At 40.4% G+C, this 24718-nt stretch overlaps 1 protein-coding gene across 1 annotated transcript in view; it reads right to left on the minus strand.

Moving 5' to 3' along the window:
• The window catches only part of erbb2 (erb-b2 receptor tyrosine kinase 2), an 82267-nt gene that overhangs the window by 23618 nt on the left and 33931 nt on the right, over positions 1–24718 (minus strand). The window contains exons 2-16 of the mRNA XM_083904383.1: positions 21187–21338; positions 18574–18754; positions 15505–15645; positions 15209–15274; positions 15002–15117; positions 13869–14010; positions 13610–13735; positions 11462–11603; positions 11220–11293; positions 10910–11000; positions 8039–8241; positions 5702–5831; positions 3752–3842; positions 3365–3519; positions 3238–3285 (exon numbers count right to left, since the gene is read on the minus strand). Of these exons, the coding sequence (XP_083760509.1) occupies positions 3238–3285; positions 3365–3519; positions 3752–3842; positions 5702–5831; positions 8039–8241; positions 10910–11000; positions 11220–11293; positions 11462–11603; positions 13610–13735; positions 13869–14010; positions 15002–15117; positions 15209–15274; positions 15505–15645; positions 18574–18754; positions 21187–21338 (1858 nt within the window). The remainder of the gene's footprint in view (positions 1–3237; positions 3286–3364; positions 3520–3751; positions 3843–5701; positions 5832–8038; positions 8242–10909; positions 11001–11219; positions 11294–11461; positions 11604–13609; positions 13736–13868; positions 14011–15001; positions 15118–15208; positions 15275–15504; positions 15646–18573; positions 18755–21186; positions 21339–24718) is intronic.

Here is a 24718-nt window from a genome sequence, read left to right on the forward strand (position 1 = left end):
AAGTGTTTCTCATCTTTGCATCTTCTCTGAAGAGTGGCAACATGGGAGCCTCAAAACAACTCTTAAATTACCTGAAAACAATGGCCGCGTTTCCCAGATTCGATCTTTCTTAAGGACTTAAGAAGGCTCTTAAGAAGGAATGGCTAAGAAGGAGCGTCTCTCCCGCTCAAACAAAGTGTTTGCACGTGGATATAGCATTAAGTTCATTTTGATAACGTGTGTGTGGGCCATCAGGTGTATCCAAGTAGTAATCAAGCCCATTAGCGCATATATAAGCCCGTGAATATTGGCACACACGTGAGAATGGAAGAAATCGGCAGCAAAAGAACCAAGCGGGCACCGTTGTTTACCGCGGAGGAGATGGGTGTGTTGGTGGACGAGGTGTGGCAGCACCGTGAAGTTTTATTTGGTGGAACGAAAGGTAAGAAAAACATCACGGTGAAGAACCGTGTATGGCAGGCTATAGCGGAGAAGATGTCCCCCTCCAGCTCATGTGGCCTGCGTGACTGGGGTGCTGTCCGAAAGAAGTGGCAGGAATTCCAAAGCCAGACCAAAAAGAAGAGTGCCCAGGTGAGGAGGGAAGCCATGGGCACGGGTGGTGGAGCACCGGGTGGGACGACCCTCACTCCCGATGAAGAGAAAGTCCTGTCCATAATCGGGAAGACAGCCTCTGAAGGCATAACAGGGGGCATTAATGTTGAGGGGGACGAGGGCATCTCAGAAAGTGAGGAAGAGGAGCCATCTGGGAGCAGAGCAGATGCACTCCCACAGGAGAGGACGACCCCACACAGCTGTGCCCTGTCCCTGTGCGCCAACCAGCAGGGCCCAGTGTCCGCATGCGGGGAGGCTTAACCAGGCGGCCTCCAATAACCACCTGCACCTGCAGCGAGACGCTGGTGCGCTTGGAGAGGGAGAAGCTGGTGGTGCTGCGGGGGATAGAGGGCCAGCTCATAAGACAAACGGCCCTTCAGGAAGAGATGGTCCAGATGAAGCAGGAGAGGTTGGAGCTGCACCGGAGACAACTGGCGCTTGCCGAGGCGCAGTTCAACCGTCCCTCCATCTCCGTTCCCATCATCCTTCCCCAGGATTCAGGTACGGGACATTTCTATTTTTTTATCTGCATTACGCAATGTATCCCGTTCAATTTCATTAATCAATCCCCCTTCATTGCAGGTGATGCAGACGCCCAGTAAAGCCGGAGACGCCACCCCTCCTCCCTCATTATGCTTTCAATAAACTTTGGATTCCTTTTCAACCATGTATTGTGTGGATCATTTTGCATTGAAAAAGCCTGTCTGGCTCCGCGCTCGGCGACGCTGTTGATTAGCAGCAAGAATGTGCTGTATTGCAGCCATGGTTTCTCACACATGCGGACTTTGGCAACGCCTTTATATAGAGTAGCAGGTGAAGCCTCTCTGGATTAGGTTGAGCTATGTTCAATTACATCTGTTTCCTTGATATCTGTGAAATGCCACAGGGTTGTTGATGTTTTTTTTTTATATTTTATAGTACTATAAACTCATAAACGTGTAATTCAATAAGAGTTTTTTCTTCTCTACTATTAGTCTATGTTTCTTGTGCCAGTGGTCCACAGCTATGAGCGCATTTCAACATTAAACATTGTTTTATTATTTCAAAAAGTGAAGGATATAAATTTCCCTGATGTGCCTTGATCACTGTAGCCTAGAAATCTAGACGCCCCTAGCGGCAGGCTGTGATCACTGAACATTTGATCGCTAAGAAGGCTGTTAAGAGTGGGTCAGCTCGATCTTACGTTTCCTTCTTAGTGAAAGATCTTCTTAAGCTAAGAGCGACTCTGGGAAACACGTTCTTCTTTCACAGCGTTCTTAAGAGCACTCCAAAGAAGATCTTAGTGTTAAGAGCTTCTTAACGAATCTGGGAAACGCGGCCAATGATTGTTCAACATCAACATGTTCAACATGGTTTGGGGGAAGGATACAGAAAGCTATCTCAGAGACTTAAGCTCTCAGTTTCAACTGTGAGAAACATTGTGAGGAATTGGAAGACTAAAGCACATTTGGACAAGCCAGCTTCATTTTGGAATAAGGTGCTGTGGACTGATGAAACTAAAATAGAGTTATTTGGGCAAAACAAGGGGCATTATGCATGGTGGAAAAAGAACACAGCATTCCAAGAAAAACACAGTAAAATGTGGTGACAGTTCCATCATGCTGTGGGGCTGTGTGGCCAGTGCAGGGACTGGGAATCTTGTTAAAGTTGAGGGTCGCATGGATTCCACTCAATATCAGCAGATTCTGGAGAACAATGTCCAGGAATCAGTGACAAAGGTGAAGTTGTGCCGGGGCTGGATCTTTCAACAAGACAACAACCCTAAACACTGCTCAAAATCTACTAAGGCATTCATGCAGAGGAACAAATACAACGTTCTGGAATGACCATCTCAGTCACCAGACCTGAATATTAGTTTTATTTAAATTTAAAGCGGGCTGTCCATGCTCGGAAACCATCAAACCTGACTGAATTGGAGATGTTTTGTAAAGAAGAATGGTCCAAAATACCTTCCGCCAGAATCCAGACTCTAATTGGAAGTTATAGGAAGCGTTTAGAGGCCGTTATTTCTGCAAAAGGAGGATGCACAAAATGTTTCTTTTGTGGTGTCTAAACTTATGCACATGCCTATTTTTGTCTAAATAATTCTTCCACACTTTCTGTAAATCATATAAACTTTAATTCACTTCTCAAATATCACTGTGTTTGTCTCCAATATGATATATTTAACTGAAATTTCTTTCTTCAAACAAGCAATGATTTATAAAGGAAAATCATGAACATTTACAGAGGTGCCCAAACTTTTGCATACCACTGTAATTCAAGCACTTTCAATGACCCATGTTTATTTAGGATGCATTTCAAAATATCCTCAAATATGAATCAATGTTTTTGACACCCACAGTAAAAAGGAGCTAGTACTGTTGCCTCGTAGCAAAAAGGTTGCCTGTGCATGTTCTCCCTGTGTGTGCATGGGTTTTCTCCAGGTTCTCTACACTAATTGCCCATAGGTGTGTGTGTGTGTCAGTGAATGGTTATTCATCTCTATATATGGCCCTGTGATGGACTGGTGACATGCCAAGGGTGTACCCCATCTGTCGTGCGATGTCAGCTGGGTTTGGCACCAGCAGAAAATGATGGAAAACACAGCATCTTGCTCAAACACGGTGTTTAGGTGTTAAGGTGTTAAGGTGTCTCATATCTCACCCTGTCCTGTTGTCAATGGGGCAGCCTCTTTCATCCATCACAGTACAACTGAAACACAGTAACAACATGTATGTTAAGAGCGTTGTCATCGTTTGTGCTTGTGTGTTTGTGAAGTGCTTCCACTCACGACAGTGAGCAGTGGGTGTTGCAGGGCAGACAGTGTCCTGTTGCATTGCTGTACTTCCACACAGTCTGCTGATCTTCCTTCACACCACTGGGACAGTGGTCCACACAGAATTCCCCATCCTGGAAGTTATGACACACTGTGCAGTGTTCTGCACCCTGAAGACCCACACACCCACAACCACAACCCCACCACCACCACCCAACACACACATGCAAACACACACACACACATGCAAACACACACACCCTTAAATCAATGTGTTCAAATATAAAAATATTATATATAGATATAGATTTATATAGATTTATTTGTTTGACTTTTTAAGGTTAAACGAAGGATATTTACGTGGGTTCGAAACAATGACATTGACTATAAATATGCTCTTACCGGGCCATTACAGGAGGCAGAGCCATTGAGAGGTTGACACTCTGTATGACAAGCCACACACAAGGATCCTTCAGTGTATTCGCGCACAGACCTGAAACACAAACATGAACAAAATGTAACGTGACATAGTCATCATGTACCGTTAATATTTTTGATAGTTTTTAATCGTCACTCTAAGTTCCGAGTTCTTATGTAAATAGAAAGCAGCATTATGTAAAGCAACTATAAAAAACTAACTTGAGATGAACTTGAAAAAACTAAAGATCTAACTTGTTTATGCTTTTGTCCTCATTCTTATGTTTCATGTTATCACTCATCTGAATAATGTCCAAATGACCGCATGTGAAAATACAAGAAATAGACGTAGTGGATAATCTGGACATCTCAGCAAGCAAGCAGGCAAGTGACCTTTACAGTAGAATTTTAACAGTAGATATATAACATTATATAAAATATATGTCTAGCTGGGCTTATGTCTTTGCATGTGGCTACACTTATTACTTCCTTCAAAGAGTTTTAATTTTTACCATTGTTTACCAGATTCAATCTGCAGGACTTTGTGGTGATCTGGACATGGAAGCAAATTCTGGATTTTTAATCAAATCATACATAACCTTGAACGAGGTGTTGACACTAGTGTCACCTTGTAAATGTGTCACTGACAAGCACAGAGAATAAAATAAAATCAAAATCAGGTTATTGCTCAGTCCCTTTTATTTGCTTTGTCAATAATTTACAGTTGTTTCAAGGCAAAATTAATATTAAAATCACATTGATTTAATTTGTCTACTGTGGCATTCAACATTGTACAAACCACAATTTAGGGCTGCATGATTGTGGAAAAAATGTGAATCACACATTTTTTCTAACCCTTAGAATTGAGATCACGATTCTCTGGCACAATTTTTTTCACAAATCGAAATGTTTGTTGCACTCTTGAATTAACTCAAACACTCAATTAGGCATTCAAGTAAAGTGCCAAACAGTGTGATTTCTTTAGGCCCTGAACATGGCCCTGCATAATGGGCTTATTATTATTATTATTGTTGTTTTTATTGCCGTGTTTCCTCTAGCTTGACTCGTGACGTCACAACCAGGGAAAATGCATGAGGTTGTCAAACTGCCGTGCACTGATTGGTCAGATAACCGTCACAGGAAGAGGCAAAATAATTAAACCAATCAATGCCTATCAAAACTGTAGATCAGATAAAAAGACTTAACAATCCTGAAAACTTGAGTCAATCTCCAACATTTAGGTAGGAAATGTCTAAAATCTCATCATTTCACAGAGGAGTCTGGTGTATTTAGTGACAGCACTGCTGAAAGCCTGCATTCTGGAACTGCAAGCCGAATGTGACCCTTTTTTAGGCACAAGCTCAGGTCGGGTGGTTGTGTGATTCTCACCATGACCACCTGGGGTTTCCTTAGCACACACTTTCTCCTATGTTCTGTGCCGCACTCACTCAGCACCACTACTTGTAAACTCTCAACTGCAGACAGGATTCACCTCCACTGAATCACAGGAAGGCGCTTCATAAGTTGAGAGAGAAGGCAGTGACAAGTCTGTGCTTGGGGCGAGAAACTCTGAGAGGAAAATGGGATCGCGCTGCAGCTCATGAAATAAAATGCAGGAGAATCATTGTCATTTAGAAACAAGAAATCAATATCGCAATTTTTTAATGATTTATTGTGCAGCCCTAACCCACATATATCAACTTTAGGGCTGCAACTAAACAATATTGATTAATATTCTTTATTAGGTCCATACAATGTCAGTAAACGGTTAAAAATACCGATCTCTGTTTCCCAAACCTCAAAATGTTCTGGAATGTCTTTTTGTCCACAAAATAAAATTATTCAGTTTTAATGATATCTTTATCTATGTGGAGCAAAGAAACCAGAAAATATTTACTATATATATTTAAATATAAATAAATAAAACGTCCTTACCCCTGATAGATGTCACACTGCTCAACACACTCAGTGCCCCGTCGGAAAGCTTTGCAGGAAGCACACTGGCTGGGCCCTGGACCCCAACAGCCACCTTCACAGAGTGGGTGACAGACTCGTCCTTCTGCCTCTGCAGACACATTCAGAGACAAAAATGCAGCAGAATGTGATATGAAACAGTTTTTTTTAATGGCTTCATCACAACAATCACCCTGGATCAATGGTTGGGGCAGCCTCTTTCATGGTGGGGGATGTCATTTACCCTCTTTTTGGAGAAATGACATGCCCAAACTAAATAGAGTATATCTCTACATTTACTCCGGCGACCTTGAGTGTCTTGAAAGGCGCCTTCAAATATAATGCATTATTATAAGTATAATTTTATTATTTTCAAGCTCTATGTAAATTATCTTGGTATTGTTGGGCTTAACCGTATGATTGGTGAGATTGGTAATCCAAAATGTATTTATAAGTGTGTATATTGGTATGCAAAAGTTTGGGCACCCCTGTGCTAATCTATGTTACAGACTAAACTTGTGTGTGTGTGCGCGAGCAAGGAGCTGTGTGTGTGTGTGTGTGTGTGTGCGAGCGAGCGAGGAGCTGTGTGCGTGTGTGCGAGCGAGGAGCTGTGTGTGTGTGCGCGAGCGAGGAGCTGTGTGTCTGTGTGCGCGCAAGTGAGGAGCTGTGTGTGTGTGTGCGCACTTAAGCGAGGAGCTATGTATATGTGTGCTGTAGGAGGTACGTGAGGTACGTAGGTGAAGCAGGAAGTAATGTGTTGTTTACATTAGCGAGCCGCAGGTGAATATCACCGTCGCTCTGCATATGTTCAGTTATTCCTCTCATTGTGATAGAGCCGCACAATAATAACAGAGTCTGTGTATCACCCCCATTGTTGTGAATAAAGAGTCGTTCTTTAATGCAGACGAAGTCCCGTGGTTTAATGTGTTGTTGCCGTAACGAGCTAACCCGAGCTGAAGGAGCTAGCAGAGAAGCGCTCGCCATCCGCTCAAAACGGAACGTTTACTCTTTACTTACGCGAGCCGACTTCTACCGGCTCGCGCAGCGTGTCTGATGTTGTGTTTCCAGTCTATCTAGATCCGGTGTGGTGTTGTAGTTGTTCTAACGTTACTAGATGAGGCAACAGCTTGTAAAAAAAACTACAAAGTTTGCTTGGCCAAAAAGAGCGTTAATCGCGCGATAAAAAAATTGACGCCGTTAAAAGGGGTTCACGTTAACGCCGTTAATAACGCGTTTAACTGACAGCACTAATTTTTAATAATTTGGTACCTAAGAAATCTCAAATGGCACAGATGGTGCCAAGCTATACCAAAAGAGAGAACGCCTAGACATCTCTTTACTAAAACCTCTGTAATTTCACTCTGCTTCATTTCAGCAGCATCATACTTTGCACAGCTCATGTCCACATGTTGTTACATGACTTCCATGTGTTTAAGCTCCTACTGCATATTTTAAAGGTGATATTTGCTTTAAAATGCAATATTTTTTAGTCGAGAGAAAAAAATCCTTCAGTAATGCTGTGTTCCATGTACATTTACTCTGACACAGTGGCATCTACAGTGAAATTTACTTATTTTGATAACAAGATAAACCACATAGAGCTTGTAGCTGCAGAGATTTACTCTATTTAGTTTGGGCATGTCATTTTCGAGCAGGGACTCCAAAAAGAGGGTCAGGGAAGAAGTGGTTAAAGGATGTCAAAGTATAAAGCACATAGAAAATGTATAAAAATATGGTTTTTACAGGGAATCAGATCCTGTTTATAGTATTTCCTCTATACTATACTACCCAGAACCGTGATACTTTGTCTGGTATCGTACCATGGTTACTCATTTTGGTATCGTGACAACTCTAATGGGGAATTAGAGTAGGTCCAAACTGGACCTACTGGTGAGTCAGGATATTCTTTGTCAACATGTGGTTTTTCAGGCTTTTCCCTTTTCCAGAAGGCCTCGCAGTCTACAATGGCTGGGCCCAAGTATCAAAATAAAGATAACTGAGATTGTAAGTTTCACTGTAGAAGCCACTGTATCAGAGTAAATGCAGATGGAACCCAGCATACATGAAGGACTTTTTCCCTCGCCTAAAAAAATATTGCATTTTAAAGTAAATATCACCTTTAAAACATGCAGTAGGAGCTTAAAAAGGCATGGTCATGTAACAACATGTGGACATGAGCTGTGCAAAGTATGATGCTGCTGATGGAAGCAGAGTAAAATTACAGAGGTTTTAGTAAAGAGATGCCGAGATGGAGAGTGCTCGTAAGTGCATAACTCTGACAGAGGCTTTGGAATGACTCTGCTCTGTGTTTTCACCTACCACAAACTGTGGCGTCCTGGTTGTGGTTGACGATGCGGTGCGGCCCCTGGGTGGGATGCAGCAGAGTGTCCCAGGGCAGTGAGTTGACGTAGCACAGCTTGGAATTGTTGTGCAACAGAACCAAACCTCCACTGACGCTGCGGAGTGAACGCAATCCGAGAGACTGGATGTGTACATTTTGGATGGCAAGTGAGAACACACCCCTGAGAAAGAGAGAAAATTATAATCAGGGTTTTAAGCTTTAAACACCAACAACATGTAAGAAGATTCTGTTTAGAAAATCAATCTGGTTAAAAATTGAAGCCTCAAAAAACGTTATTTTTGCAGGGCTGTAACAATTAATAAACTATTAATCATCCATTTAAGTAATTACCAACTATTTTGATAGTTAGTCATATAAAATAAAAACAAGATGATTCCAGCTTCTTAAATGAGAGTTTTATCTGGGTTCTTTGCGCCTCTAGCTCAGTAAACTGAGTAATTTTAATATAGATTTGTAGACAAACCAAAACATTTGAGGACTACCCAAATCTTTTTAAGGTTTGGGAAACAAACTGGTATTTAACAACATTTTCAATCACTTATAGAGATAATAATGCACACTGAAAATAATGTTTACTCTGCAAATGTATCTGTGATGACTTTTACTGGTTTTAAGGATCTTACATTGATAATCATCATATTCATTATATTGAATGCATTTGTCAAATACACAAAATTCTTTAATTTTCAGCCCATTTTCCCATATTTATTATCCAGTTTTAATTGAATGTAAATATCCTTCATTAGAGTTCGAGCACTGAGGTGCGTAGCTGCGTTATAACTTTGCGAATCCTGTTCCGATCTGAACCAAACTTCCTTGGATTGATGAAACTCCAGCCTTGAAGAAGTCTATATGAAAATATTCAATTTCAAAAGCACCCCCTGGTTGCTGGAGATAACATTACGTTTCACACTTTTCCATGCTGTTCTAGGGTTAGGGTTAGGGTTCGTGGTTCATTTCCATCAGGAAGACGTCACTGAGAGGTAAGACTGACGCTAATACTCCTCCATTTCTGCTCATAGTACCATGTGATATATTTGGTCAAAGTAATGTTTGATAGACAATTATATACAGGTAAACTGTTAGAAAAAGTAAAGTCACCTTGCTTTCGCTGGAGAATAATGTCAGTGTTATTCAAATGTTTTATTGATATTCATGTTTGTTCAAGAAGTCACGGACAATGCTGTCATTTTTATCTAATGTTATTCATAGCATAGACGACATCAGAATAATCTTCGTTCATATTTTATGTGTAATTGTATTCCTTGTCCTTTACAGGAGAAGCATGGTTTAATCAAGTCTTGGAGAAATATTGTTTAGAAACATATTGTGTTAGACATGCTTTTAAATTTGGCTCCTTGTTTATTTTAATTTGTACCCTTGAATATGATTGTAAAACATTTTCGTTTGTGAATCATAAAGTTATTTTTTCCACTGAATAGTTACTGATTTTGTTAGATTACTATATTAGACAAGTTAGATTTACACAACAAAAATGATGCCGTTACACAAGTAGCTCTAATTCTGAAGTGTTTATCAACCATTTTCTCCAAATTAAATCACTTTTCATCAAATAATATTCTAACTCTAAGGGCTAGAAAATAAACCACAACATATATGAATTTAAATGTTTAATATCAATAATCATAAAAAGAAAAATCTGACTTTTTATAGCTCATGGTGAGCATCAACAGTCTTCATAGATACAGTACTGTAGATGAGGATCTTCTTCTGATATCCTGAACAACACAGGCAGGTAAAACAAGACAATCGTCTTTCCCCAGTCTCTCTAGATCCACTCCATAATGTGACGGTAAGCTGCTCGGTGATATTACTGTCTGTAAAACAATGAGCACAACATTAGCGAATCAAAGTATCTCTTCTCACAGTAGCATAGGTGTAAATGAACTGTAAAAATGCTAACGTTAGCTCAGCTGGCGTTAAGGACAAATGTGGTGGTAAAAATAAATATAAAACAAATACTCACTTTATACTCAGATGGCCATATCCAATTTCCTTCATACACCAGGCCGGCGCCCGCAAGCCGCAGCAGAGCGAGCGCTCGCTCCCGCCGAGTTTTTCCTGACCCGGCCAGTGCCAGGCCGAAGTGTGTGCAGCCCTGCTCCGATGCGGCAGCCGAGTGTAGCCCAGTGTGCCCACAAAAAAGTTCTCCAGGTACCCGGTTCCGGCCGCGGGCACCGCCAAAAAGCAGGTATTTTCCCACGCAGCAATATCAGTTTAAAAACTACATTCTGTCATTGTCTTCTCAGTTTACAAGACCAAATTAAAGAGCCAGAGCAGTTTGTTACTTTTATCAAAGATGGCGGACACCTTGTTTTCAATTCTGTGAATGAAGTCTCGTCCCCCTATGGGTGCGTCTAAAAAGTGCAGAACTAGTGTTGTAGTTCAAATCTTGAATTGACGTTTGGCCACCGATGACGTCAAATGATGCAAAACGCTTCATTTGACGTCATCAGAGGGAAGCACTTTTTTTTTTTTTTTTTTTAAATAATACTGCTATTCTTTAAGTACTAGTACTGCCAGAGTAGGTGTTAAGACCGTCACAATATTTTATTTATAGTATAATAATGTTCTACTCGCTGGCAGTAGTGGGCTGCTCTAATCCGTTAACTTTTGTGCTTAAATGAAAAGCATGACATTTTTTGGCCAGGATGGACTCACTCTCTCTCTGTCTCTAACCCAGTGTGAGCTGGCACTGACCTCCTCAAAGGATAACCAGTAAAGGATAATGAATATTGCAGCACACATGTTAATACTGTTGGGTCAACATCATGATAATCAGGTGAAGCAGGCAGCTAATGTCTTACTTGTAGAGTGACCTGCCTCGAATCACCTTCAGGTTCTCAAACACACTGAGGTCAGTCAACTCTTCAGGCCAGGCATCAATGTACAAATAACCTGAACAATCAAATCACAAAAAAGATAGAAAATATGTTGTTATGTTGTTTCTGCACATATTGCATTCAAATGCCCACATTGTCACCTTTGTATTTCTATTGTAATTTAATCTTATTCATCCTACATTTTACTTCTTTTTTTACTCATCCCTTTATTGATACTGTGTAATTGAATTCTTCCTGTGGGAGATCAATAAAATTCCAGCTTTTCTTTACAAACCTGTAACCTCCTCCAGATTTTTGAAGGAGTTCAACTGCTCCAGAGTTAGACTGGATGTGTTACTCACAAGGTCCCTGTAAGATCACATAAAACATAACAATCAGATTTAATCTTTAATTAAGGTTCCATGTCATGTTTTGAAGTGTATTTAAGTGCATTAATGTCAAGTGCTTGGTTTGGGAAGAACATTTATTTTATTGAGACAAAATATAACATGAGATTTGGGATAATGTATCTCTTACCTTGCAAAGCTCTGTGGGAGGAAGGCCAGACTACCGAAAATCTTCTTACACTTGTTGAACTGTTCCACATTCGAAGAAGTTACCATAGTAATGCTGTGGTTGTCCATGATGCCAAGGTTATCCATACCCAGACCATAACACACTATAATACAAACCAGAATGACAGATTTTCAACAATTAATCATTAATCCAGACAATAATCGAATCCACAAAAAATGCTCCAAATAAGAGTAGATGACTGATATTAATGAGGATATCATCAGCATATAGTGAAATATAACATTATATACAGCATTAAATCAGCATTTCCCAAACTTTTTTTTATGGCGAACAACTTTCATGACATGAGCAAATTTGTGCATAACTTAACATCCCTGATTTCTGTATTTACTGCTTACATCTAATAATATTTTGAATTAGTTAACATTTTACAGTTGTAGCCTACTGAGTAAAAAACAAACAAAACAAAAAAAAACTTATTTTATTTGACTTACAATATTCCTGAGAAATGTAAGGTCTCAATCACTAGTTTCAGGTCTAATTCAGTTCATTCTGATAACCTTGTTCTCCCTTTAGAGGGCATGCTGTTGGAGGTGTCTATGGTGCGATTGACAGCAGACCTCACACTACAATGAGATCCACTCTTCTATTCGGTTAAATCCACTAAATCAAATCTAGACTTCACGCAAGTCTAGAGCTAAAGTCAAAATGTTCATCTTTTTTCTATGCATCAATTATTTACATTGATAAGTGTGCAAATCCCAGTTAACCTCTTCTTCACGCAGCGTCAGACGCAGCTACAAAAGCGTCATAAAACCCCATCTTACTTTAACAAACACAGACATGCTGCATACCCACAGAAAGGTCAGAAACTCAGCTAAAAGCTCATGTAAACCATTCTTATGTTCACGAAAAACAGTTAAAACACCAATGGATCAAACAGCAGGAGCGGAAAAAAACCGTCACCGCACACACAGTGAAAAACGGCACCGGAGCGTCAGCGTGATTATGTAAACAAAAAAAATCTGTGTCAGCTGGACAGCGGAGAATCTACAGATTCCAGCGGTACCATTTGTATCACTCTACGACCAAGATTCACGGATCCAGCCCCAAAATAAGAGCAAAACAACAACTGACTTTCAAGAAATACAAGCAGAAATGTTGCCTTACCTTTGCTGTTTATCAAAACAAGCTATTTCTACCGGAACAAAACCGCTTCTAATGAAGAACTACACTTTCCAGCATGCTTTGGGAACAAATCCCGGTCTGATTGATCATTACGGAGCGACATTAGATCGTTCTGATTAGAGAAAGGCGAATCATTGGCGAATGACTCGCCAATGAAGTGATTCACACACATTTGGAGACCGGGGTCTGATTCTACCGGTTTAGAGGTTTAAAACGAGCTGTCAATCACCCTAATTGACCAAGGTAAGCCAGAGCTATGGCGTTGAGTAACTGAAGACGCTGCAGACTCACAGAGTTGTTATTACGCACAGCACAGGAAGCATCGATTTAGAGCGAGTTATCATACTTTTTTTTTTAAACAAGTTCTTTTTAGACCTGTTGTGACATATAAATAAAATTAAACGGGTTTTTAATAATTTGGAACCTAAGAAATCTCAAATGGCACAGATGATGCCAAGCTGTGCCAAAAGAGAGAACGCCCAGACATCTCTTTAATAAAACATCAGTAATTCACTATGCTTCATTTCAGCAGCATCAGACTTTGCACAGCTCATGTCCACATGTTGTTACATGACTCCATGTGTTTTTAAGCTCCTACTGCATATTTTAAAGGTGATATTTGCTTAAAAATGCAAAAAAAATTTAGGCGAGAGAAAAACATTTACTCTGACACAGTTGCATCTACAGTGAAACGTACACCTCTGGTGGAATCTCACAAGTGTTATCTGTAGTTTGATATCAAGATAATTCACATAGAGCTTGTAACTGCAGAGATTTACTCTATTTAGTTTTGGCATGTCATTTTCGAGCAGGGACTCCAAAAAGAGGGTCAGGCAAGAAGAGGTTAATGAGATACAGTTTAAAAACAAAAAAACAAACAAAAAAAAGTACACTTTACAACACTAGTACATGTATGATATGCTGCTTTTCTTTTGTTAGACAAAAACACACGAGTCCTACCTTTGTGACAGTTATCACATTTTTCACATTTCTGTGTCTCACTTCCATCAGGATGGCTGATGACAACTTCCTGGTTGGCTACAGGACAATTCAAAGTACAGGCCATATCTATAGCCAGGTAGTTATCTACAGACAGAAAAACAAAATGTTCAATGGTCTTTTTAAATGCAGAAGGACAAACATTAAACGTGTGGACAATGTGGCAAGGAAAGCAAATAAATTAATGATTTTATATTTTTTATCTGAAATAAATTCTCACAAGGACACGTCTTGACACACGTGGCTCCAAAGTTAAACTTCCTGTTTGGGTTGGGTTTGGTCTGAAATGTCATTGTGTCATAGATGGTTGGTGGAGGACAGTTGTCTTTGCAAACGCCACTGTCATTGAAGTGATGGCACGCCTGGAGAAATGTGGAACAAAAACAAAAATGACAAAGGACTGTGTGTGTGGGTGTTAGGGCTGTAAAGTCAAAGTCGACTGGTCGACAAATTGGTCGACACTCTGGCTCGACCAAAATTGTGAAAATACCAAGTGCTAATAGGGGTGTTTTAGAGCACCCGTGTTTCAAAGGTAACAGCCTGTCTTCAGAGAACACCCCCCTTGTTTTCCACTATTTTGGTTTAGTCCAGCCCAGTGGGTTGTTGTCGCTCCGTGGCTCATGAGCGACAGACAGGTTAGCGTTGCCATTAATTAGACGTGAATTTTAAAATGTTCATGTTAGGCTACAGTCAGTCCTCCTGTCACATCCATGTCAAAGACATCAGCAGTGTGGCAGCATTTTTCAAAAGTAGATGACGGTAAAAAAGAGGAATGCAAACTTTGCAAACAACAGTTTGCTTTTCACTGCTCTACTACAAACATGGCATATCATTTAAAAACGCTAAGCTAAGGTTGCTCCGTCCATTTTGAGTATGAACATATCAGAATTATTAGCATATTTCAATGTTTTAGTCTAATAATCGTTGATTGGTTTTATAACTGCAGGCGCACCTGCTCGCAACAGCGTCCCGCGTACTATTTGTGTCTCAGCTGTGAAGCTGCGCTCCTCAGTCTGGCTCTGTATTCCTCAACAGTTATTGTGCTGATATTACTAGTTGACATAGTACATTATTTTCTGATATCACGGGCTATGGTGTTGCGCAGATGAACGTAATGCAAAACTTTGTCAGAGCCGTCAGACTCTGTTGAACTGCAGCCGTGGCAGCGGGTCTTTTCAAATTAAGAGCCGCACTCGCAAAGCACCATACCCCTGCCCCCCACCCCACACCCCCCCGATTAGTAGATTTTTAGTCTAACTTTCAGGGCTTTAGTCGACCAAGAGTTTCTTTGGTTGATTACAGCCCTAGTGGGTGTGTGAGATATGTTCATATGTATGTGTGATAGTCGCATACCAGACAGTCCGAATCTTTGGGTCCCGTGCATCCAGCAGCACACTGCATGTGGCAGCAGTCATTGGGCAGTGGACCTTTGCACCTCTGACAGCCGGATGCACATTTAATGCGTGTCACTATGAAGGAAAAAAGAACGACAGTGTCTCTGGACTTCAGCTAAAAACAATACAGCACGACAGGCACATGGTGCATATGATCTACACTCACAGCTTTGGCAGTCATGTACAGTTTCTCCCCAGCAGCTTTTCCCACATGCAGGGGAACAAGATGGACCTGGATCAGGAGAAACCCAACAACACCACATCAGGGGAGAGCAAATTCAATAAGGCAATATAAATCAGATGATATCAATGATTGAGATTAAGATGATTTATAAAAAAAAAAAAAAAAAAAATTCCACAGTTTGGACTCTTTCACAAGATGCAATAAAATCAAATCTCGATACATTTTTGGTTTTGTTACTTTCAGTTGAATATTTCATTTAGTCCCATTTTACTGCTCACATTTAGACGCCCGAGGCTGCAGACGGTACTGCCTGGCATGTACGTTCTTCTCATTCAACGTGTCCCTCCAACTGATGTTCTGAGGGTCAGGGAAGCACAGCTGCGGGTTTCCCCAAATGTACACGCCACCCGAGAGGATCTCTGCAAGAGTCACACGACATAGAAGATAACCAACGTTGGCATTTTGGTTTTAACGAGAGAAAAAAAGAAATAAGAGGACTTTTAGAAGTAATCTGCATCCACACAGTTTAATGTAATTTCATTACATCAACAACAAGGTGAAACTCAAGCTGCAAGGGCCACCAGTGCTTTAATCATTAAATGATTAAATGATTTTTCCTCTTCCTATACATTATTGTAATTAAATTGTAAGGTAACTTTGTCTGTGGTCTCCAAGGTAGGCATGGGATGATAAGGAGACACCATTATTAACCAAAATAAATGCAACTCACAATATTGTGAGATTCATGTTTTTCATTATGACATTAAGTCATAATAAAAAACATGAATTTTAAAATACAATCATTATAAATCAGCAGGTCCTGGAATGCCTGGAGAGAAGTCCAGACTCCCCATGTAGTGTCTACATGTATGTCTACTGTTCATGTGAATACCTTCAAGAAATTCTTAAGCCAGAAATAATATTGTTTATTATATTGTTTATTGTATGTGTGTCAAAATAAAGCCTCACTGCACAGAAGAGATTCTGTCTGCTCTCCTCCTTGTGTCCTGACAGAAACACCATCTTGGATGCTGTAATTCCCATACACGAATCAGCTGCAGTCCCTTACCTCAATGGGAGTCCAGCATTGCTATGCTCATTGTTATGGCTTGTGTGTGCAATGCACGGGTAACGTGGTGTGAAGCTGTGTAGTGTTGGAGTTGCGCCCGTGGGCAGTGAGTGACGACGACATGCTGTTTCTAAAGTGCGAGCAGGTCGTGTCACTCGACTCATCAGGAGAAAACTAATAATGTTTAATTGGACCTCAACATTTCACACAATCTAAACTAATTCACGTTCAAGTTCTTTATTTACAGATGTGTTGTGTTCAGTTCAAAGTTCACAAAAAAGTGAACATGTTCAATGAACGTGCACAACACTGTCCCCATGTGGGAATTCAAAATAAATGGTTGGAAAACTAGCCAGTATTTACAATTTGCTGACATGAAATATGATTTCAATACAAATGTACTGATTGCCTTTTATCATGATACTCTGTACTCTCTTCTGATTTAGGTGTAAAAGAGGTATTAGAGAGTGTGGGCAACAGGTAGAAATGGGGGAAAAGTCTTCTATTTTCTGATGCATCACATTTCTCTCTTATACAAATATGAATTATCCATTATGAAAAAGCCATAAATGTATAAATAAATTATGAAAAGCGCTTTACCAACATGCGTCACATCATCATTACAAACAATACGCATTAACCAATAAACTGGTTGAATATCACAGGGCGCAAAATTGCAAGATGCATTATCATCTTGAATAATGATTTCATCATCCCCAAACATCCTTTCAATTGATGGGATAAGAAAAGTGTCCAAAACGTGTGCTTTTATTGAAGATGTAATGACAGCCATCTCCCCAGTGCCTTTACCTGACATGCAGCCCCATATCATCAATGACTGTGGAAATCTGCATGTTTTCTTCAGACAGTTGTCTTCATAAATCTCATTGGAACGGCATCAAACTAAAGTTCCAGCATCATCACCTTGCCCAATGCAGATTCACGATTCATCACATAATATGGTTTTTATACAACCATCCACAGTCCATGATTGGTTTTCCTGAGCCCATTGTAACCTTGTTTTTTTCTGTTTAGGTGTTAATGATGGCCTTCGTTTAGCTTGTCTGTATGTAAATCCCAATTTCTTACAGTTCGGTCACAGACGTTGATTCCAGTTTCCTCCCATTTGTTCCTAATTTGTTTTGCTGTGCATTTTCTGTTTTCAATATTGCCCCAAGTTTTCTGTCTTGACGCTTTTCTGTCTTCCTTGGTCTACCAGTATGCCTTTAACAACCTTCCCATGTTGTCTGTACTTGTTCCAGATTTTAGACACAGCTAACTGTGAACAACCAACATCTTTTGCAACATTGCGTGATGATTTAGCCTCTTTAAGGAGTTTGATAATCCTCTCCTTTTTTTCAATTGACATATCTCGTGTTGGAGCCATGATTCATGTCAATCCATTTGGTGCAACAGCTCTCTGAGGTGTGATCACTCCTTTTTTAACGTGCAGATCTAATCTGCAACTGTCTGAAGAAAACATGCAGATTTCCACAGTCATTGATGATATGGGGCTGCATGTCAGGTAAAGGCACTGGGGAAAGAAAATTTACAGGGTGATTCCATCATTTTTTCGTCAGAATTGAGTGATTCCATTTTTTTCCTCTCTGCTTGGTCTAAAAAAGTAACCGTTACTGACTACCACCATTTTTTTTCTTAATTTCTTTTAGTGTTTCTTAAAGCCAGAAAGTTGTCATTTGAAATGACTTAGGTTTTGTGTCATGTCTGTGATCTGCTTTTTCTCTACAAAATTAAACAACTGAATGAACATCCTCCAAAACTGGTGATTCCATCAGTTTTGCCAGGGGTTGTACAATTGATTTAATGAGGACCCTGTAAATAAAATAGAATAGAATAAAACTAGAAATACAATGAAATTGAGTGCAAAACACAAAATGCAAACGTCTACATCTTAGATGTACTTGCACAATTCCTTCAAAGTGTACGTGTTAAATATGATTAAATATATTACACCAAATAGTGAGGTACCGACTAAAAACTTAAATCAAATCCCACCCTTAGTAACCGGGCTATCAATTCCAAACATCTCTATTCCTGCTGCAGAAACAGTATTTCCACATTTCTCTGTTTTATGTACTTCAAAGTTCCAGAGAAGTGTAGACAGCATTTATAACTGAGGCATAGTATTGTGGATGTCAGGTCACCTTTTACAAACTCTTTGATTTCCTTTTTTTGTCAAGCTTTAAAGCAAAATAAACTCAACACAAAAAATCAATAAACTGAAACCAGTCACAAACCAGTTTAGAGATCATCTCACCTGTGAGGCTACGAAGCCGCAATGTCCTGAGCCCCTCTCCGTTCAGATTGTTGTTCATCACGGCCAGTGCATAGCTGGAGTTGTAGAGCTGGCTGCCTCGGATGATGCGGAGGTTGTCCAGAGGCACCACACTAACCGACACGTGAGATACAAACACATAACCCTGCACCTCCACAATCTCCTGGAGAAAAAAGAAAGAAAGAATGAACGGAAGTAGCAACACAAAGAAGTGGACTGAATATACTAAATTTTCAAATCAATTCTTTAACTTGAAAAAGTCAAAAGCCCCTTTTCCACCTATGGTCCCAGCATGCCTCGCCTCAACTCAGGTTGGTTTTCCAATACAAAATAGTACTTACTCAACGTGGGCAGGGTCATCACAACACAGCTGCATGAAACTGCCGTGACTTTGTTTTACACATGACACACACACAAGTGACGAGTGACTTCAGTTGTTTTCACTGTAACTGAATCATTAGGGTCAGTTAATTAAAAAGATTTGTTCAGTCCTTCCTCCATGACATATATAGTGGCAGGGTTTGTTATGTTGCTCTCCAGTCGCAATCAAGATCATCATTGCTGTTGCTAAATAAGCCAGACTGCTCTGTTAAATATTGAGATTTAAGACATTTCACTGGTAATTGTAGGACTAGGGCTGAAATCAACCAAAGAATCTCTTGGACAACTAAAGCCCTGAAATTTTGACTAAAAATCGACTAATCGGGGGGTTGTGCTTTGCAGGTGCAGCTTTTTTCAAATGAAAAGAGCCGCAGTGTGCCTGTGAGTCCGACTGGCTCTGGCTCTGACAGCGTTTTGCATTATGTGCATCTGCGCAATACCATAGCCCGTGATATCCGGAAATAATGTACTGTGTCAACTAGTAATATCAGCACAATAACTGCTGAGCAATATTTTCATTATTTGGCTCTGTGCATGTCCTCACACAGAGCGAGACTGAACATAGGAGCTCAGCTTAGCAGCTGAGACATAAATAGACCACGGGACGCTGCCGCTGTTGTGGGCAGGCACGCCTGCAGTTAAAAACGATTCAATGATTATTAGACTAAAACATTGAAATATGCCGATTCTGATATGTTCATTTACTCAAAACGGACGGAGCAACCTTAGCTTACCGCTTTTAAACGATATGCCATGTTTGTAGTAGAGCTGTGAAAAGCAAACTGTTGCTTGCAAAGTTTGCATTCCACTTTTTTACCGTCATCTACTTTTGAAAAATGCTGTCACACTGCTGATGTCTTTGACATGGATGTGACAGGAGGACTGACTGTAGCCTAACATGAAAAGCTTTTATTTGCATGTCTCAAATAATCACAAGTGATATCATCATCGCAATATTGAGCAACATTAACGCTCATCGCATGATTCCCCAATATCATGTTGCTCTACTTAAAAAACTATTTACTCTTTTCCTTCAGGACAGTCATGACATGAGTGTGTATTTGAATAAAAGGTGATGAAAGCCAGATGTGAGCTCACGTGATCACAGGAGATGCATCCAGGAATGTGTTAACTTGTACTTAACTCTGTCCACAATCAGTGTAGCATGTCCATTGATAAATATTAAACCTGTTCCGTGAATGGAGCAGCCATTTTAGAATCCTAACTACGGAGTATGGGCGGTTGCTCTGAGTTTCCAAGATGAAGAAATCCCCCTGATCTCAGAAAATCTGAGTTCTGACTACAAATAGGAATAGTACCAAAATAACCAGCCCCAAACTTTCCATTCTTTGGCACCTTTGCTGTGGGGTACCAGAGTAAAACGGTACGGTACAGTACGAGTGGAGCTAGATTAGATTGTTGTCTGTTGTGTCTAATTCCTTTTGTCACACCAGTAAAACCTCATGCTATGTATTGCACTGACGCCATATTGTAACCGTAACCGTATTGTACTAAACCGAACACTACCATGATGATACACAGCTTATGGGACATATTGTTACTAATCAATAACAATAGCTCTGTTCAGTTGTGTCAGGATATTGTGACAGTGAGCTAGCATGCCTGGCCAGAATTGAAGAAGCTAAATGGAACACAGCCATTATTTTATTATTATTAGGGTTCAAGCACGACTGTGCAAGAACTAGGGATGGGACTTTTTTGACGACAAATCAACAAACGTGCGCACCACAAACAAAAAATATTCGACTTACAAAAACAGCGCCCCCTGGTTGCTGGAGATAACATTACATTTCACAATTATTTATGCTGCTATAACAGGGATTGTTGTATCCTCCTAATACGTGATATGTAAGACCCCAGACCTGCCTGACCATGTCAGCCAAACAAGACCTCCTGACAGGAAGTGGAACCGCCAAAAAAGGAAGTAAAATGTAACTTTAACGAAACATTGACCGATCTGCATGGAACTTGATATGTTAGACCAGTAACCTATCCTGGACATGTCTGCAAAGGCATGTCAGCAAACAGTGAATGAACGCGAGACGAGCTCAGGGCGCAAGTGTCAAGGTTGGCGCACATCGACTAGCGCGCTTCAAGCTCAAACCCTCTTATCAAAATGGCTGCCATTATAAAGGCCCATGCTAAAATACAACAACCAACTTCCTGTCATGTAGTACAGCAGCACTAACATACCTGTAGGAAGGAGAGATCTGGGTTTCCATGAAGGTGTGTAATTTCCAGGTTGCCATGGACAACCTGGCAGCCAGTGTACAGCAGCCTCAGTGTCTCGTAGTGGTTTTCCAGGCTGGAGGGCAGGGCCAGCTTCATATCTGTACCCAGGCATACTGCAAAAGACAACATATGACACCAAGGTTAAATATAAACATTAACAATTCTTTAAAAATCTCTAACATATAATAAACACTGTTTTCGTCAGTATAAATAAGCAACAGATAAAATAAATGAAAGGTTACTATACTCCTATAACCTTATCTTCTTCTTTTCCTTTCGGCTGCTACCTTCAGGGGTCGCCACAGTGAGTCAACCTCCTCCATCTAACCTTGTTCTCTGTATCCTCCTCTCTCACGCCAACTAACTTCATCTCCTCTTTCACTATAAATCATCTATAAATCTTCTCTTTGGTCTTCCTCTAGACCTCCTGCCCGGCAGTTCCAACCCTGGCATCCTTTTACCATATATACTATCCCTCCTCTGCCCATGGTTGGTGTAGTAGAAGACCCGGGTTCCTGGGTTCGTGCCCCGTTTAACACTTCGGAACAAGGGCCTTTCATTTTAAAATTCTTTTATTTGCTTTTAAAGTCCTGAATGGACTTGCCCCACCTTACCTCACTGAGCTCCTGCAGCCTACCTTAACACTACGTAGAGCGTTGATTTTATGTGTTTTATGTGTTTTTATGTAACTGTATTTGTTTTGTTGTGTCACATTTTCGATTTTATCTTTCTATTTTATTTCTGTTTTTATTTTTATCTCAGTTTAACCTATTGTGCAGCACTTTGGTAACAGTTTGTTTGTTTAAACTCGTGCTTTATAAATAAAGTGGATTGGATTGGATTCTGCAAGGAGTTTGCATGTTCTCCCCGTGTGCATGGGTTTTCTCCGGGTTCTCCGGCTTCCTCCCACAGTCCAAAAACATGCGATATGGGGATTAGGGTGAATTTGGGGATTAGGTACCGTTAGCTGTGTTAGCTACAGTCGCCTACAGTGGAACTAGAGCGGTCTGTTTATTAAACTAAGAGAGCAGCGATACAAATAACCAACTTACCTGTGTACTGCGTATGTGTATTGGATGTGCATCTGCCTCAGTTTTTAATGTTTAGCATTACTTTAGATACTCCTTTTAACAATCGGGAATCACATAAACATGACGTCACTGGCGTCTTTTCCTGGTTAGTCGCCACGGAAACGTGCCATGCACTACTTTAAAGCTGTATAGTGCCCAGCAAATAATTTTTATCGACCGTGTTACAGTTATTATTATCATGTAATATTATATTTATTTTTTCATACTCTAAAACACTTAATAAGGAGTATAAAAAAAAGATGTATCATAAATCATGCCAAATCGTAACAGTTCCTACAATACTAGAAATTCTACACGACGGCTATACCGGTGCCAATTTCCGCGACATAGCAGCCGCGTCTACTCTCCTGCCGGCCTCCCGACTTCTCACTGCATGCTACTCCTTTGTAAACAAACCCACATTACAACTACTGCAAGCGAACTACACAGCTGCTAAATGATTGGCTGTTTGCCTGTAACTGGTGACGTCCGGGGATATGATAGGCTGTTTCCGCACGCTGGCTCCGCCCATCTGTTAGCTGATTGGCTGTTTGTGTGTTTCTGCCAGCAAGAACGAACTCCATAAAAACAGCTCCGCTTCGATATAAATTCACTTCAAAACAAACAACAAGCTAAAGTTGTGTCTCGTCCAGACGTGACGGTTTAGTCACAAACACGAGACAACACACTCACCATGGCAGAAGTACCAGGCGCGAGCGGCAAGTCTGCTGTGGCGGCTTCAGTGGCTCTGCTAACTTTGCTCTAAAAACTTAACTCCAAAAGTCACATTTGGAACTACTTTGGCTTTAAACAAGGCACAGACGGTAAAGAAATAGACGACTGCCGTCCACTGTGCAGGCGCTGCCACCAAGCTATAGGAGCCAAAGGAGGGAACACCTCCAGCCTCATAAAACACCTGCAGTGTCGTCACATAGATTTATATGTGGAATACCAGGTTAGGAAGCCCTGTTTATTTTCTCATTGGCTAATAGTAGGCTATAGGCTCTGTGTACAGGCTGAGAAATGAAGAGTTACAGGATGTTAAATTATAAAGCACATAGAAAATGCATATAAATGTTTTCACAGAGAATCAGTTCATGTTTGTTGTATTTTGTCCTCACAGTATCTGCATCGCGCATCTGGGGTGTGTTGCATCAGCCAGACTGTCAGGTGATGACAGCATGACGTCAATAACAGGACAAACTAATACAACGAGACATAACTACCTGTATATGTAGTTTATTTAAGTTTAAACATATTTCACAACATGTGTCCTACACAAAAATAAGTGAATGACCGCAGACCTCACTCGCTCACTCTCTCTCTCTTGCCCGCCTCTCTCTCTTCTCTCTCTCTCTCTCTCTCTCCTCACACTGGTTTAAATGACAAACGAACAAATGTTGAGTGCTGATCAAAAGTTTTGTGCAAGTGATTTAAGGTCCCGACTCTTGTCCCAAATATGACAGACTTCGTTCAGTGATTGAAACAAATATATAAATAAACATATATATATATATATATATATATAATATAATAATATAATAATATAAACATTAATGAAACGTTTACATGCAGAGCATGTCCACTCGCAAAGCAGACAGCAGCGCCACGGATGTTGTGTAATCAAACACACCGGTATGGCGGTATATTAATAATTCATATCATAACGAGAAAAAAAAACGGTATTCGGTGTGAACCGGTATACCGCCCAGCCCTACCTAAAAATATCCAGATATTATTTATTTATATTTATAAGCCATATCATCCAAAGTACATAGTGATAAGATTCAACCTCTAATTCACACTTAATTAATTAAAAAATCTTAATTAAGACGATAATATATTTTTACAAGAAGCTTACGAGAATAGCTTTTTTTTTCCATCCAAACCACACATAAACAAGGTTTGTGCCTCGGTGTGTATGATATATTTTACATACACAGATACAGTGGCAATACAACTAATTTATACAAACACATGAAAAACCACGCCAAGGAAAACACTGAGGAGAGAAACCCCCTCCCCCTCCACCCCGGGCCCTGACAGACCCACACCACCGACCCAGGGCAGCAGTCATTAACAGAGGCCTTTCAGTTTGGCAGAGAATATCCAGGAAGACAATAGTGGTGAAAGTAATATTTTGGCCATCTTCGACTAGGGATCGACCAATTATGGATCTGGCCGATAATATCGGCCGATATTTGGCATTTTTGCGATAATCGGCATCAGCCGTTTTTTTCACCGATAACCGATATATTTAATTAATGTATTTTAAAATGCGCTCCTTTGGCTCTGATGCACCGTCTCTGCCTGAAGTCACCACTCTCTTGGTTGTGTAACAATGTCCCGCCCACAACCCTCACATGTAGAGGCTTCAGTGTGGACTGATTGGCTGTCACTGACTCACTTGCGCCAAGTAGCCA

This window comes from Microchirus variegatus (assembly GCF_963457635.1).
Source record: "Microchirus variegatus genome assembly, chromosome: 17".
NCBI classification, from domain to species: Eukaryota; Metazoa; Chordata; class Actinopteri; order Pleuronectiformes; family Soleidae; genus Microchirus; species Microchirus variegatus.